This window comes from Brassica napus, chromosome A5 (genome assembly GCF_020379485.1).
Source record: "Brassica napus cultivar Da-Ae chromosome A5, Da-Ae, whole genome shotgun sequence".
In the NCBI taxonomy this organism is placed as follows: domain Eukaryota; kingdom Viridiplantae; phylum Streptophyta; class Magnoliopsida; order Brassicales; family Brassicaceae; genus Brassica; species Brassica napus.
In genome coordinates this window covers 23,792,435-23,810,127 of record NC_063438.1, presented here as the reverse complement: position 1 = coordinate 23,810,127, position 17,693 = coordinate 23,792,435, and the positions used below count along the sequence as shown (strand labels likewise).

The following is a 17,693-nucleotide window of genomic DNA, read 5'->3' as shown; positions in this document are numbered from 1 at the left end:
AATCAATTTTGTTTACCCCAGGACTCATACATCACTACCTTTAGACATTCATATTCAAAACCGAAGGATTTCAAAAAATAACATTTAATGCAAGAATTGATTGCTCGCTTGATTCAAAAATGGGAATCACAAACTTGAAGGAGATGAAGCATTTCACTGAGCCAAGAACTTTTGCTTGTCGATAAAAATGTAAGCTTTAAATAATTATTTTAAATTTTGATTCTTTTTATTCATCTATTTAATTTTTTATCCTTTTTAGGAGATTTGATAAAAGCTACTATTGATCATCCGCTAATACAATATACACTTTCAAAGAAGGATATATCTACCATATTAGTAACTTTGACATAAAAACAATTAATGATAACTTAGACCCAGAGAGAAGATTAGTTTATTGTCCCAAGTGAGCGAGAAGATTAGTTTACGGCTTTTCGAGAATGACGACCAACTGGATCAGACGCTAATGAATGGAATCTCCCAAGAGAATATGAAAAACAAACTTATGCAGGAAGCCCTGGAAGAAAGGTGGCCAAGGTATATTACACTTTGCTGCTATTCTTGGTTACAGATGGGTATCAGAACCTACAATAGTTGCTGGTGTAAGTGTTCAAGTGGATTGTTCGTTGGCCAAAAAATAAAACGCAATTCATTCCATCTCAACCCACACATTCCTAACCATTCAAAAAGAGATTGGATTACAGAGACATTCAAATAGCGTCAATTGGATTGATTTATGTTCCTGGAGCAAGCAGTGAAAAGAAAATTAAGAGTGGCAGAAATCAAACAAGATATCAAACAGACATCAAACACGTGCAAGAGAAAGATTGATTTATGTTCCTGGACATCAAACAAGACATCAAGACATTGATTTATGTTCTTGGACAAATACGTATTTCAAAAAAAAGGAGGAAGATTAACACAAATTAAAAGTGGCAGAAATTAATTCCTAAGAGTTGTATCTTTTCATCAAAAACTGAAATTAATTTTGTTTTTCCAACATGCAACTATTGGAATTTTGTTTTAAAATAGTTATAATATTTTAATAAGTGTCTTTTTTAAATTATTAGGTTTAAGAGTCATGTCTTCTCATTATAAAAGGTGTGTCTCTTCAGGAAAATAATTGAGATTAATTTATTTTCTAGTATGCAATTATAGGAAAGTAAAAATAAAAAGTAGTTACAAATATATCAAGAAGTGTCTTTCTACTTTTTCCGGAATGCAACTACTGAAATTTTCTTTAAAACTATATATAATATTTTAATAAGTGTCTTTATTAGTTTTGAGAGTCATGGATTCTAATTATAAGAGTGTGTCTTTTCATTAAAAAATTATGTTTTTCCAAAATGCATCTATTAAAAAAAGTTTTTCAAAGTAGGTAAATCTCAATCAACAAGTGTATTTTGTTTTTAACAACTATTTTATTTAAATAAAATGTAAAATTACAACAAGAATATATAAAATAATAGAATTACAACTAAATGCAAAACTAAACCTAGAAAACATTACAACACAAAGAGTAAGAACTGAAGAAATTTTCTTCTGAACCATCTTGTTTCTCTTCATGTAACACCATTTGTATTTGGCTACCATCTTTTTGATGAAATTCCAAATTCTTCTTTGAAGATTTCTTTGATGTATAACATTGGCCAGATTCCAAATAGAATCTATAAGTATTCTGCCAGAGAAAATCCTCTTTACTGATTCTCTGAAAAGAAATAGTAAGAAAATCTGCCAATCTTCAACGATTCTAAGAACATCGCCATACACCAAAGAAAATGAATCTCCAGTGAAAAACCACCCATAAATATCTTGAATTATAACTTTCACGAGCATTGAATACCTTTGTGGTTGCATCACCATAAACAATTCTCAATTATGATTATGAGAATGTTCATCATTTTGTACCTCTCCATCTTTGATATACTTTTTCCATGGTGGCTTCCAGGGCGATTGTTTCCAGAGTAAAGCGATTAGGATGAGTTCCTTACCGCTTGAATCTGGTTTCAACACAAATATTTGTCTTGTGTTGTCATCGACCATGACCATAAAAACCATGTCGGAGATTGTAACAACAAATTGGAAGAAGTGATTATCATCCCATTCGCTGTGAATAAATATGAACTTCTCCACTAACAAAGAGAAGAGCAAAACACAAAGAACAAAATCGTGAAATACCATAACGGAAACTCACGTTTCTTTTGATCTTTAAAAGAGAAAAATAATTGTTTAGGTGTTGAGAATCATGAAAAGAAGAAAAAAATAACCAGAAAGAGATATGTAAAGTCAAATCTCTCTTGAGAATTGCAGAAAAAGTGGCCTTGTGTCAATCGCCATCATGATCGCCAATAACTGCTCTCAGATAACGATCTCCTTCTCCACCATAGTTAACCGGTTTGGTTTAATCAACAAGTGTCTTTATACAATTCTCAGTGTTAAGAATTGTGTCATCTCATTATAAAAGACAAATTAATTTTCAATTAGTTGTTAAAATATCTCAATAAGTGTCTCTTTTATAATTATGTGTCTTTTCATATGCAATAGAGTGTCTTTTGTAATGTTTTGTCTATTCATAATATATTGTAAATATACTATTTTATAGTAACTAAACATTCTTGAATTAAAAAAAAATGTTAAAAGTTGTCTGTTTTCATATTTAAATGTGTTTTTTTTTCCATCTTAAAAGTTGCTTTGATGTAAAAGAAGTTAGCAAAATATATAAGTATGTATCTTTTCATCTTAACATCATGTCTTTTTATTTTAACTAGAAATTTTATCCGGGCTACGCCCGGGATTTATACCAATAACATTGTATGTAATATCTATATTACAATATATTGCTTCTAGATTATAAAAAATATAAATAGTAAATTGAATAGAAATGAATAAAACTCACATTTGTTTACTATCTAAAATATGTATGAGATGGTGAACAAATGGGAAATAAATGAAGAATTTGTTAATCCGTAGTTATGATCCGAAATAATTTTTGTTAAATATGTTTAGATTATTATGAGAAAATGTTATTAATCTCAACATCACATATTTCTTTGCTATATGTATTATTTATATCATGTTAATTTTTGTATTTATATGGTATTTAATCTTGTATAATATATTATTTTACGATTATAAATCAATTTTTACAATTATAATAAGTAAAAATAATTAAAATATTCATTGCTTTAAATAAAATTTTTTTTTATAAAGTTGTATGTGTTAAATACACTGAAATTTTAGGAAAATATTATTATTTACTATTTTATATGTTTAGTTATAAGCAGAAAAATATCTTAGAATATAGCTATAGTTAAATTATTATTGTGGATTAAAATTTAGTGTAAAAGATTGTAAAAATATGTAGATATATTAATTTTATTTAATTCGTTGATCTTTAGTTACTGGATTTGTGAAATTATGAAACCAAAAATTGATTTTGATTACTAATACCCTAAAAGGGAGTAATTTAATTTGCTGTTCATTTTTTTCTTCTCAGAAAAGTCTATACAATCCATTACACTATAATAACCAAACCAGACAGATACTTTATATGGAAGTAACATGTCTAACCAAAATAACAAATATTATAACTAAGTAAAATATTAATCAATTACTGTATGTTCTTATTTTAGATTATGTACATGCAAAGAGAAAATTACCTGGTATAGTAAATGAAACTAATATTATTTATAAGTTAAGATATGCATGTCACAATGTGTTAAACAAAACAATGACTTATTTTGATATTTATAATAAATATAAAGTTTCAGTTGTTTTTGTAATCATCTTCACTATGTGTTTCTGGACTTTAAAGCAAGGAAACGATATTTTTTTTATAACACATTTGGCATTATTGTATCTCTGAGTTGCAACAAATCACCCAAACTAATTCCCACGTAACATGTATAGCCAAACGAAAATAACCTTATATGTTACTCTACTAAACTTTCATGGTTATCTGTGGTGGCTTGTTATTTTTGTTTTCTTGTAGTAGTCTTCTCTTTCTTTGTTTAAACAAAATTTTCTCTTATTGAAACTCTTACACATTCCTAACTTTTGCGTTTTATATCACCTCTAAGTATAGAAACATCTAAAATATATAGGTTCTTCGCTGTATTCTATGTGTAATCATTTTTCGAAGATAAATATTTTCTTAATTGTACTCGAATTGAAAAAGAAAAGAAGGTTAAATGGACTTAGTTTCACTGATATAAAAGCAGATTCAGTTTGGTTCACGGTTTGTCCTGAAACCAAATTTTGATGCGGTAAACATGCCATTACATTGCTTTGATTAAGGCATTGAGGAAGAGCTCCTGGTATCTTGTAACTTTAGTTGCTTTTCACACATCATCTGTAGGTACCATTGTATCTGGGGCATATATATTAAACAACATCAGATATAATAGGACTAATACTCTTTTTGGTTAGCAAGTAGACAAATGGTAGGTTTAGCAGCTATGCAGGTGAACTCATTACCTCGATCAGCTCATGGAAATGTTTCTGAGCTACCATATGTAATATTGCATCATATATGATCTCAACGCTCCTGGTAAAGAAACAAAGAAGAGGAAACTGTTCTCTTTGTAACCTGTGTGCCTTCCTGCCACGTATATATAGGGAACCAAATAAACTGAGAATATACTGGAGTTTCAGAGCAAGAAAAAATACAGGATTCAGAAGAGTAGGCATTACCTTCTCGCATTTCCCTGTTGTCGAATTGCACGCCTTACACCCACACGTAATTCCCCATTCTCACCCCTGCAGAAGAACCAGATATTACAGATCAACTAAACATATAGATACAAATCAAGAATACCATGAACCAAAAACCAACAAAAATTAGAGAGATAAATGCATCGCCTGCAACCAGCCTCTTGGAACTAACAAACACGCTCCACCCACTCTGAAGCAAATGCCTTCGTTGTTGACCTGGTATGAGTTTAGTGACGCAAGAGATTAAGGGAACGAAAATTAAATAAGATAAAGAATAATGCAACTCATACAAATTCCCATTACCTCGGAAAATATGTCTAAAACGCCACTCATTTCCATGCAATTTTTTTGCTACTAACTCCTGAGTAGGAGGCTGAAGTGACATATCCTGAAAGAAGAAACAAAGGGAAACATTGAATTAAAGCATATTTTGGAACAAAATTCAGGAATATTGGTTTTCAATATATAACTAAAGCACCAACCAGAGGCGGGAGACATTCATCAGCATGTCGGCTAAGCACAGAAAATCCACCATGCGTACTTGTGTCCGAAGCAGTCAAGGTTTTGCAGAAAGAATGCACTTGGAACCTGGGGGGCGGAGGAAGAGGTGCCTCTTTCTCAATTGCATTCTCGTCTTGCTGGAAGATAAAAAAAATTAATATATCAGATTTTCGAAGAATATGATCATCCTATACTCCGCTCCAACTAAATGAACATAAGAAAATATAACTTACAATAGGTTCCAGAAAAAGAGTAATCTGCGCATAAGCACCACTAATGCAAAATCATAGACAAATCTTAAAGTTAGCTTATAATTCAAACACTCAAAAAACAAAAAAAAACGTATTACCAAACGAAAGTGAAGCCTACCTTTAAATCAACATTAATGACTCGACAAAGGATCTTCGAAGGAAGATCATAGAGAGGCATCTACTGTTCCGCCATCTTGGTTTTTCGATGCTTCCACCTACTCATCAAGAAAACGACAAAAAAAATTAAAACCAAACGTAAAAAAAAATCACAAGCAAATCGGAGTCTAGGAAAGAAATCTCACCTGCTCAATATGTCCCTAAGGGAAGTAGAAGACACGGTCATCTTGTCGAGGGACCGTCACGAGAGGACCAGCACAAGCATGCCAGAGCTCTTTGTAGAGAGCAGCTTCAGGGTCGACTACGCAAACAAAAAACTTAGATCAGCTCAGTTTGTAACCAAAACCAAACAAATGAAAGTCAGAAACGTAGGCTTACCAACACGCTCAGCCCCCACAGAGCGGTTAGACTGAGTTATCTCCGCCTCGCCGCCGGCGAAAGCGGTGGAGAAGTTCTCTATTCCTCCACGATGATTTCCTTTCGTAGAAACCTCTTAACTCGCCATATTTTCTATAACCTCAAAGCTCAGATCTGTTTCATCTAGTGACGGAGAAGCCTCTCCGCGGACAAAATCAACACTTAAAAATATCGTGTAAGTCGGATCGTATGTATAACGAAGGAGGAATATCTGAAGAGTGAATGAATCGTCATCTAGAGGTTAGAGTCTAAAGAAGTCAATTAGGGATGCAGATCGTGGAAGAAAGGGGAAAAGTATATCAATAAAAACATGAAGGCTATATGCTTAATTTGGGCCGTTTAAATATTTTGTTAGCCCAAATGAATGATCCGCCAAAAAATTTTGCTGAGTAAATCCAGTTGACATGTCAAAACTGGAACTTGTAATTGGTTGAATTTTTTAGATGACGTGGACAGGTTCTCTGCTCTTTATATATTGCTTTTAGTATAGTATAGATAATTATATTAGTTAAAGTTTTTTAAATGTCTAAAATATATGAGGATGATTTTTTTAATAATTATATTAGTTAAGTGAATCATTGCAATTATTTGGTGGAACAGTTACAACTGATTAAATAAAAGATTGCAACTGTTGATCATATAATTTTTAGTAATGAACCATTGCAATTTTTCGTGATGAACCACTGCAACTGTTGGTGATTGTAATTCTTGGTGATCAATCATTGCAACTTTTGGTATTAACTAACCATTGCAATTTTTAATCTTCTATATAAAGAGTTTTGGACTTTAACAAATTAAACACCATAAAATCACAAAAATCACAAATAAACTAGAAAATAGAGAGATTCATTGTTAACGAACATATAGAGATCTTTGAAAACACATATAAACATGAACTCTTTTTGTTATGCTTATATATCTTAACCTAAAATGTAAATTTTGTTTGAAAAACCGATAACACTCCAGAGTATTTATATCTCAATATTACTTCGACTGCATAAGAAAGGATGTGATGATTATACTTTATGATTCCTGTGATGAAATCAAGCCATGACATTAACTTAGACTTGTTCTAATTCAACCCTAACATTTTATTTTATTTAAAAAAAAAAGAAAGATAGCAATCGTGATCCATGTTTGATTTAGTTTGATGTTGAATCAATTCACCGACTGACTCTTGGTACTCACAACTTTTATTTGTGACTTTTCACATCGCAACAATCACAAAAGTCAACCGCTTGCATATCATTTAATTTCTCAGAACTATTTATGCATGCACACATTAGTATCAAGGATTGGTGACTTTTCATACTAAAAACTTAGGAACCGTTAGTTTCAAAAAAAAAAACTTAGAAACCGTCAACTTAAACGCAGAATCTATAATATTCTATCTCACGTATGCACATGTAACTAAAACTCTTGAATATAAAAAGCATATTATTCGTGCATGAATCTATTCAGAACATTCAAGCGTGTGTTTGTAGTGTATTGGAAGAAACATTTCTAATTTCCAGAACCTTTATGCAACAACGGTTACGGTGTTCCTATCAGACCATGTGCATATACATGATTATGAACACACGTTTGATCCATGTAACATACATTGACCAAAAACTACAATTGTTTCCTTTTAGTTACTGTGAATTGGACAAATTTAGATGGCATACAAATGAGAAGGGACCAGTAAATATAAGTCAACAGACTTTTGCTACGGTATCCAATTTCCGTGATATTTTTTCTCAAAAAAAGAGCACATATATATATATAAATAGTAACTGATTTTGTTATTGACATATAATTAATAATTTTTAAAAAGAGTACAAACTAGTAATTCTAGTATGGTCTTTTAATAAAAAAAATTATTTAAATGTCATGAAAAAATAATTGAAATTTGTTCAGGAAACGGTTGGAACTAAAGATCATGTAACAATTGTAAGAAGAAACCTTAAAAGATGCAATATTTATTCTAATATAAATATAACCGGAACATAAAGTTTTATATAAATATATTTAATACTATGAAAAATATATTTTATATATCAGTATTAAATTTGATTATTTATTAGGTATCAAGAAGAGTTGATTGTTGGTTTATATAATATTCTTTTATAATGTTTAATAAAGATGTTTCAAATATTCTAAATAAATCACTAACCGAATTAGTCGAACTTCTAAGTTATTATGAATACATAAAATAATAATTCTATTTATAAAAATATTTATGATATTAAATAAATAATATACACGAAAATAATATACATTGACGATGGTGCTAAAAACAATCTATTAATGTCATTTTGAGTGAAAATCTTGTTGGTCAAGAATTTTTTATTCTGTAAAAATTAATTCATGTGACTTTAGTTCTAATTTTGTTGGTATAACAATCAGTAAAATAAAATAAATGTTACTAATAAGGTTGTTTACAAATATTATTAGTTGAACAATATATAATATATGTATTTATGTGTCTTTTTCATTTAAATATTTTTATTGATAATTTTTGGTTATTTTCACATTTCACTTAATATTATTCATTTTAAAAGTCTATGGAAAGTCAGGATATATTTTTTTCTCTCTTTTGTGGCGTATAAACTTTTTTAAAGCAATAAGAAGATGTTTTATATAAAAATATAATTTATGCAAAGTAGCATATATTTTTTAATTAATGTGTTCAAGATAATAACTTAGAACATGCATAGAACCTTCAATGTGTGTGTTTTTTTACCAACTGGTTATAAATTTTAAGTTATGGGGTATTTTTCACGTAACAATTGAACAGTTTATGAATACTTCTTTTTATTATTTTCAATTTTTCTCTATTTAAAATTTTATTTTACATGAAAATGCATTGTTTATTGAAGAGTTTTTTTTTCTTATGAAGACATGCATCCTATAATATACTAAAAATTTTTTTTGAAGTGTAACTTTTCAAAAAAAATTTATTTTTAAGTTTAAATAATATTTCAGATAAAAATGAATCTGTTTACATCAGTGTACTTTTAATTTTTGCTTGAATAAATTGAAGTATGTTTAGACTCTTTTTTAATTAGTTTCAAATGTTTAGTTGTTTTTGAAAATTTCAAATAACTTAGTTAAATGGATAATAAAACATATATATTATCTGGTATTGACATATTTGTAATTTTACCGCAACCAAACCTATAAACAAAATATAGATTTTTAGTACAATAAATAAAGTAATATAGTTTCATGAAAATAGGTTTGTAACACATGTATTTTCTCTAATCATAAAATATAACATAATTATTTTATAAAATGAGTTCCCGTGCGATATCGCACGGGTTCCTTTCCTAGTTAAAATAGTGAATTAAAGGTTAATTTCCAATTATACTTTAGTTTTAGTAGATTAGATATTCGCACACGTAAAAAGACAAAAGCTTGTTCAATGGTTAGGCTAAAACTCAAAACCATGTGGTTAAAGTGCAACTTACAACAGAAATATTTTTATATATAAGAAAAGGATTTCACTCAAAATTTTAGGTGAAAATTAAATTTTAAATTTCATGAAAGTTAAAAAGTATATCTTATGTTCTAAGAAGATACATTAAACCATATGACTTGATATTTTTGAAGTTATTTAACATTACTGAAAGTTAAAAAACTATATCTTAAAGTTGAAAATACAAGTTTTACAAAAACTAACATAGAAGTCTTCTTGAATTAGCTAATAACATTAACAAGCACGAATGTTGTTAACCTCATAATTATCTTCAATTAAGTTATAAGTTTCATTTAGTAGCTTCAATATTGACAAATATACATGAATTAACATGAAAATGTTAAAAAAATCTTTATAGTCTTAGAGAAAATGAAAGTGTATAACACGTTGACGTTGAAGACTTCCATGAAAATCTTTTGACCGACTTTCATGGAAGTCGTCAAAGAAGTCATTTTTGCAATTAAAAATTTACAAAGGATGACTTACAGAGAAGTTTGCTCTACATGAGACTTCTTTGGAAGTCGTCTTTGTAAATTTTGGCGTACTTTTGTTTTCAAATTTTTTTTGAACATCTCATAGACGACTTCCATGTAAGTCGTTTAGAATGAACATGTTAGTTTTGCATTTGATTGTGTTGTGTCAAAAATTTGTCATTTTTAGACGACTTACAAAGAAGTCGTCCACATAAAAACAAAATTTCAATATTTAATTTTTTGTTAAACGACTTCCATGTAAGGCGTCTTTGGTTAATTTTGTAATTGAAAAATAAACTTTAAAATATTAAATTTTCTTGGGACGACTTACATGTAAGTCTTCCGGAAGACGACTTACACGAAAGTCGTCTGTGGTAACCAAAGTTTGACCGGAATCTCGGAATAAAATCATGGAAGACTTACACGTAAGTCGTCTAACGGAAGACTTACATGTAAGTCGTCCGGATGAAATTAAATATTTAAGTTTTATTTTTCAATTACAAAAGTAACCCGAGACGACTTAAATGGAAGTCATCTAGCAAAAATTAAATATTGAAGTTTTATTTTTCTGTGGATGACTTCCATGTAAGTCGTTTAAAAAAAGTCAAATTTCGGATACAATCCGTTCAAATGCAAAATTAACATGGCTATCCTAGACGACTTACATGGAAGTCGTCTTTGGGATTTTCAATTTTTTTTGAAAACAAAGAAAACCAGAAGACTTCCAGATAAGTTGTTTCAAAAGATACACATAGAGTCCATTGCAAAACTAACTTATGCATTGACCAGAAGACTTCTGTGTAAGTCTTCTACATCCAGAAGACTTACACGAAAGTCTTATGATGGACATATCTAAAAAAAATTGATTTAATACCTTAAATTCATGAGATAACTTCCTTAGCACACATAAGTCTTTTTTCAAGCACCCATAACCTCAAACGAAAGTGACCCACCAAAATCGTGAGCTTGAATGGCTCTATGAACCTTAAAAATTTTAGAATCAAAATTTTGGGTTTTTTCTTATGAATATAGAAAGAAAGTGAAAGAGATATTGTTTAGTTCATATGAAATGAGAAAGGAGTGTAAATCGATTTTGGGTGCATTAAGAGCTTCAACTTGGTTGTTCATAGTGGTTGGTGTATTGATGGAAATGACATTCTTGTAAATGCTTGAAGATGATGGGGTTGAGAGAGTAAAAAATCAATTTTCGAAGAAAAAAATTAATGGCATTTTCGTAAATAATTCAAATTTATAGGGTGAATAAGGTAAATAAAATTTCCAAAAAAATCGTAGGTTAGTTTTGTGTTTGACTTTGTGTTTTAGTCAATTTTGCAAATATCCCATAATAAAAGTACATATCACAAGTATTAAGTATATTACATATTTATTTGTAACAACCCCAGAAAAAAATATACATTCTCTTAAAAATAATTTTGTGCTGATGATTTTCTAATTTTTGGTTCATACCAAATTAACTTGAATTAGTTATTTCCGACAAATCTATTTTTTTTATATGAAAAATGTTTAGAAAATATAGAAACAGGTAAATACATGTTCAAACGTTTTATAGGCTAATAGATGAGATATTTCGTGTCTCCATTTTCTTTAAGTCATATGTGATAAAATAGCCTAGTAGATCCTCTTATTAGAGGGAGATATTTACGCCCACAGACACAATTCATCTTATGAATTACACTCTAAGACATTTTGATCTTAGTGGACACTTTCTTTTAGTGAAATGTCTAGCTTAACCCTCACCTCTTAGTGAAAGTGAGTTTCATAAATTCTCTAACCAGAACAATTGGTTTTCCTAACTAGTAACAATAAAACAAATAATATATATTCAGATATTTTTTACTTGAATTTTGAAAGAGTCGATCTCTTTTTTCTTTCTCATTTTGTAGATTCCAAGAGACAAACCCTAGTTTTATCTCTCCCCCCGACTTCTTGTAAATCTAGAAACTCAAACCTTCGTCAAACCGTAATCAAGTTTCTAAAAATCAGATCCTCTCCGGCGATAGTCGATTCGTCATTAGCCACAGCCAGCCACCGTTGATCGAGAAAAACCCGCCATGAAAGGTGAGTTCTGTTTCGTACTCTGTCTCTGCCGCCGTTGTTTCTTCATCTTCCACCCACAGTCACCGTTAACGATTTTTCCTTTTCAGATTCTGCAGAGGACGCCGTAGACCACCGTCTTCCCGTGAGACTCTTCGCAACTGATTCATATATGAAAAGTTAGTTTCTTCTCTGATTGTGGTGGTGGATGCCGCGATGGTAGATGCTGTGGTGGCGGATGTAGATACGGAGGTAGAAGACGTGAGGAGGAGGTGGCTGTGGATGCCGTGATGGTGGATGCTATGGTGGTGGATATGGATACAGAGGTGGAGGACGTGAGGAGGAGGAAGTGGTGGTTTAGTTTTGTCTGAGTTCTCGATATAAACCTCAACTCTATGTTCTTCTGTTTAAATCTGTAGAAAAGTTTTATCCTTTATTCCTCAACTCCGACATTCACTCGACACCTATCCTTAATTCCTCACCACTTCACAACTTGTCTGACCACTGCTCGTCGCACAACCACACAATCCCCGCCCACACATCGCCCGAACACACACTTCGCAACCACTCCACTCCTGACCACACATCGACCTCTGACCATAAAGCTGCCGAACAGTTGACGTCTAACCATGACTTACCCGACCACAACTCACCCAACCACAACAACCTTAGCAACCCGTCTCATGTCGCCACACATGATACACCTAATGAACACCTTTTGTTTTGTTCTTAATATGCCTTTCAGCTTATGTCTATTCATGTACTTTAATTCCACGAACTAAGTATGTGTGGCTCTTTTGGTATTTAACTAACATATTACATATTCATGCCTAACTTCATCTCATGTCCACGGCTGCGTGTCCACTACAAAGCTAACCACTGATTCAATACACACACAACGGCTTCGCATGCATCCATGCCAATCCCATCCAGTCAAAGTAACGGTCTTGCCCACTAACTTGTGTACACAGAATTTGCCCACATAAAATTTTGTAACATTTTCGTGTCCATATAAATTGTATCCACAGAAAGTTGTATAGAGGAAAAATAAGTTTGTAATGTTAGAAAGTTATAGCGAAATCTGCTTACCTTCTCTCGCACCATCTACCAAACACCTTCATAGCACTCCATATTCGCTGCCGTTAGATCTTTTTAGCTTTTAAACAGATCCAACGACCAAAAACAATTAACTTTATCTCATGAACTTACTTTTTGACTTAACCCTTTTATCATTTATTGCAACTGAATGGAAACTTAAAAATTTTAAGTTTGATTCTTTAAAACTAACACAGTTCTCTTTAGACAAAAGGAGGGTTGTTTTTGTCCGAAAAATTACAACTGGCTATAGAATGTGTGCCAACTAGAGAATGTGTCTGTTAGGGAAAACAAAAGTCACAATATGTCTCTCAATGTAACTCTCTCTATTAGAGGTAGTTGCAGAGTTCAAATCCCGCTTGATGAGATGGCAACAGAGTTGGTGCGAACAGTGAGCCACTTGCTCCTCTCTTTGTATCCACCTTAATATATCTTTTACTAATATAATTTTTCTTATGAAATTCCAAAATGCATATACTACTACATCAACAAATACATTTAATAAAATCAATCGTGGACTAGATATATTCACATATGTCTCTCTCAAACGAAAATAAAACGAAACAAACTCTTTTATAATCTGTCAGAATTTAAAAAGTAATACAGTCTACAGAGCAAGAAGCAATGAATTATTTTAATGCTTTGGGCCCTTGGTTTTTCTGAGTCTGGCCAGGTTTACTTATTATTATGTGCAAGTTGCAAATTTAAATCCTCTATCCTATTAAATTACAATGTTGACTCGCTTATCTTCTTGTGTCCTCTCCCTCTCTCTTCTATTTCCCAAATGACTTTGTGAGTAAAAGTCTCTCTTGGAGTCTGACCAATTCATCGTCACATACACAAATCCTTTCTTCTTGGAACATTGTCCTGCATGCCTTCTTTTCAAGAAGCAATTGTTTATGTTCCTCTGAAGTCGTTTATGCTCTTCTCTCATTGACGAAAATGTCTTCATGTTTCAAATTTTTTTATAAGAAAAAAAACAGAAACTGCGGTTTGGTTGGATTCATGATTGGTTATTGCGATTTGGCTAAAAATTGGTATTGTCTTTATCAATTTAAAATAATAATAATAAAAAATTGGAAAAATAAAATAAAAGAAAACACGTTGTAACTCGGCAGAACCTACACTCCTCTCTCCCGCAGCTTCTCCATCGCCGCCGTCTGTCGGTGTAGACTAATAGTAACCCAGCATCTACCATCCCGTAAGTTGTGTTTTCCGTCTTGATATTTCTTTCGAAAATAGATTTTAATGGATTTACAATTGAATTTTATTAGGAGTATGCACAACGGCATTGTTTTGTTTGGGGTCGATTTGTAAAGTCAATTTGGTATATAATGCATTTTGGTGGTGAATGAGAGTGTATAGACAGTAGAATGGGACCTAGATCGATCCGCACCTGAAAACTAATTAAATTTGTTCTTGATAATTGTAGTAATATTGTATAACTCAGAACAACTGGTAGAACCGTGGATAAATGGAAAACTAGGAACAACTGGTAGAACTGTGGATAACTGGAAAAAATAGAAACAACTGGTATAACTTTGGATAATTTTAGTCAGTTTGTTGAGTTTGTTCCTTTTTTGGCAGAATACAATGAGCAATCACATCAGATCGTTGGACGGAAAGAATCTGGTGGTTTGTGATATATGTGGTAGTCTGGAAAAGAGTTACAAGATGATGTATAGTTATTTGTACATGTTAGAGCAAGTGAATCTAGGAACAAAAACCTGTGTGAAATTGGATTAGGCATGTAAATTCAACTACCTCCTCATAGCCTTGCGAGCTTGCATTGAAGAATTTGCAGTTATGAGAAAAGTGATAGTTATGGATGTGACATGGCTGAAGAACGGATATGGTGGTGTTCTAGTTTTCGCGAAAGATCAGGATCCTAATCGTCACAATTATCCACTTGCGTTTGCAGTATTAGATGGAAAGTATCATGCTAGTTGGACTTGTTTTTTCGAGATGCTTAAAAGTGTTATACCATACTCTTTTGAGCTAGTTTTCATGAGTGACATAAATCAAGCCTGATCTATGCTATAGCAAACGTGTTTTCACAGGCTCACCATAGTCATTGTTTATGGCATTTGAAGGAAAATGTGAAATGGCATGCTTGTAAAGTCAACAAGGATATAGTCGGGCATAGATTCATGGAGTTGGGCATATATTACACGGTGGCTGACTTCAACTCTTCTTACAATACATTTAAGATAAGATATCCTTCAGCGTATACGTATGTGCATGAACATACTGAAAAGGATAAATGGCAAATGTTTTTTTCATGTGACATGTACAACTTGGATACAAATAACAGTGTGGAATCAATGAAGAACATGTTCAGCGAGGTGGGCCTGAATACCAATGCTGAATTGTATCATCAGGAAATTTTCTGATTGGTTCAATCAACATCGAAAGGATGATGTTTCTGGATCAATCGATACCAAACGGATACCTCTGGTTGAGAACTACTTCCACGATCTATGGGCTGTTGCACAAAAGCTACTTGTGCGGGATCTTGATAATTATGAGCTTGAGTACGAGATCACCGACATTGATGGAAATATGTTTTTGGCGAACTTGGTAGGGAAAAATTGTACATGCAAAGTGTGAGAATATGAAAAGTTTACTTGTCTGGACAGACTGGCTGCTTACATTATTTCACTAAGAACGTCAATGGGGGAATTGGCAGGCGCCTTGATATCCATGAGTTGTGCTCAAAATACTATTGGACGGAATTATGGGGATTGGCGTATTCCAAGACACTTTATGTTGTGCGACATGTCTTCTTAGAATGTATTGGATCACATCAAGGAGGTGAAGATGATACCTCCGAATCGCATCACGTGAAAGGGAAGGAGTTAAAAGTTAGTTATTTGGATGAATTATGAGTAATGCATTTAGCTATATTCTCTGTTTATTTTGTGTTGTGGTATCACTCAAATTAACCGCTAAGTAGTGATTTTTACTCTCTCAAATAAGAGGTTCAGTTGTAGTACTTAGGGATCGAATCCACAAAAAACTAGGGCACACAATAGATCATAATCATCAGTGATTAAGCTATGTAAATTATTAGAACAGTAAATAAGCAGAGTGAACAAGATAGTTGTTCAGTTGATTGGTTTGAGGTTTGTAACCAATTAAATGAAAGCGCTAGATCTAGGGTTCAGGTAATAAGGATTATAGACGTATAGAATACTTAGGTTGTCAATCCTAGAACTCGACTTATTATGAGAAAGTATTCCAGATTTCGCTGTTGAATCAAACCTATTGACTAAGTCCAATACCTCAGCTATCGCTTCTTGATATGGATCGAACGTCGATCGCCGCTATGGTAAGAGTGTTGATCGATGTTTTCTTAGGTAAGATATAGCGAGTTGATCGATAGGTTCACTAGTATTGTTTAGATCAGCTGTCGGTTGTTTCTAGCAATCCTAACTCAAGAGAATCTATTATGGTGCAGAACCTACCGTCATAGTTGTCTACTCCTACATTCAAGGTTCTAGTTAGCTATTCTAGAACACGGTCATTAATAACAATTCCTTGAAGGATATTTATCACCTTAGCAATTCTATATTTTGGGCTAATCCCTCATAACCTTATTGAACCATAAATCTACTGAGTCAATTACTCATACATAGCAAAGTAAATCATAGCAACGATATGAATAAACTGCATAATAGAATAGAGTATAAAACTAGAGTTTCAATACAAGGCTCTGAATGAGTCTTGGATCTTCTCTCTAAACTACCAAAAACTCTAAATTATGTTTGCTGTGAAAAGTAAGAAAGTATGAAAGCGCGTGTTGCCTAGAACAATGACGGAGCACATAAATATTAGGTTAAAGTCGGCCAGGAGTATTTCTGTAATGTGTTTTGACTTGGATTTTAAGTCGGCTGGAAACCAATTCGGGTCTTGCGCTTTTCGCTGTCGATCGACGGCACAGGATATGCATCAATCGATGTTAAATTCTGAATGTCGACCTCCGGACTGGTTCGATGGTAAGCTAGGGGTTCTTCTCATTTTATCTTCAAAATACACCAAAATTACCACTTTCCTGCAAAACACTCATGAACCTGGTAATATGGTAAAATGACTCCAAAACAGAATAATTACATCCTAAAACACTAATATATCATGGCCAAAAGTGGGTAAAATCTATGGTATATCATTATGAATGCTTTGGAAAACTGCGTAAAACTTGGTTATCTACTTTATTTTTGTAATGATATTAGTATTATCTATATCAAAACTCGGTTATCATAGTTTTACATTTGGTTTCTTTACTACTTATAATTATAAGAAACGTAATAAATGTTTTTGAATTTTTTTTAAAACTAGTAATATATCCATTCCAACTACACTTTCTTAATGAAGAACTTCTTACAAAGAAATTTTTTTGAGTTATATCTTTATCAAAATGTTATTGCACAACAAAATATGGCTAACATTTTAAAGTACTAAAATCGAAAGTAAAAATAGAAAACCAAAGTAAAAGGATTAGTAACACTAAATAAATTAAAAACCACCAAAAAAATAAAACTATGACCAAATTTCGTAACACTAGTATCTTCAGTATAACTAAGAACAAATCTTTGGAGGGAAATGAATTTTTTT

The 17,693-nt window shown here is 32.0% G+C and overlaps 1 protein-coding gene and 1 long non-coding RNA gene across 3 annotated transcripts; both read right to left on the bottom strand.

Annotated features, from left to right (window-relative positions):
- Positions 1–1,357: 1,357 nt before the first annotated feature.
- LOC125609051 lies at positions 1,358–2,571 on the bottom strand. The gene is made up of 2 exons (XR_007339552.1): positions 1,841–2,571; positions 1,358–1,747 (listed from the first exon to the last, which is right to left on the bottom strand). It is a non-coding gene; the product is annotated as an uncharacterized LOC125609051 (long non-coding RNA).
- A 1,608-nt stretch (positions 2,572–4,179) lies between these two features.
- Positions 4,180–6,462, bottom strand: LOC125609050 (auxin response factor 2-like). 2 transcript variants are annotated; one of them, XM_048779841.1, is made up of 10 exons: positions 5,958–6,462; positions 5,765–5,880; positions 5,581–5,677; positions 5,445–5,468; positions 5,193–5,348; positions 5,014–5,098; positions 4,858–4,926; positions 4,690–4,755; positions 4,474–4,597; positions 4,180–4,366 (listed from the first exon to the last, which is right to left on the bottom strand). In XM_048779841.1, the coding sequence occupies exons 3-8, from the start codon at positions 5,638–5,640 to the stop codon at positions 4,724–4,726; spliced, it is 426 nt and encodes a 141-aa protein (XP_048635798.1). In that variant the 5' UTR covers positions 5,641–5,677; positions 5,765–5,880; positions 5,958–6,462; the 3' UTR covers positions 4,180–4,366; positions 4,474–4,597; positions 4,690–4,723. The 2 variants fall into 2 exon arrangements, 1 of the variants encoding a protein (XP_048635798.1); XR_007339549.1 differs by having other exon boundaries at positions 4,690–4,926; positions 5,445–5,484; positions 5,958–6,428.
- Positions 6,463–17,693: the final 11,231 nt, after the last annotated feature.

Coding starts and splice junctions, on each gene's coding strand:
- LOC125609050 (XM_048779841.1), bottom strand. CDS start 5,640: ATGCCTCTCTATGATCTTCCTTCGAAGATCCTTTGTCGAGTCATTAAT. Junction 5,469..5,580: donor TCATTAATGTTGATTTAAAG/GTAGGCTTCACT, acceptor GCTTATGCGCAG/ATTACTCTTTTTCTGGAACC. Junction 4,756..4,857: donor TTCCAAGAGGCTGGTTGCAG/GCGATGCATTTA, acceptor GTTCTTCTGCAG/GGGTGAGAATGGGGAATTAC.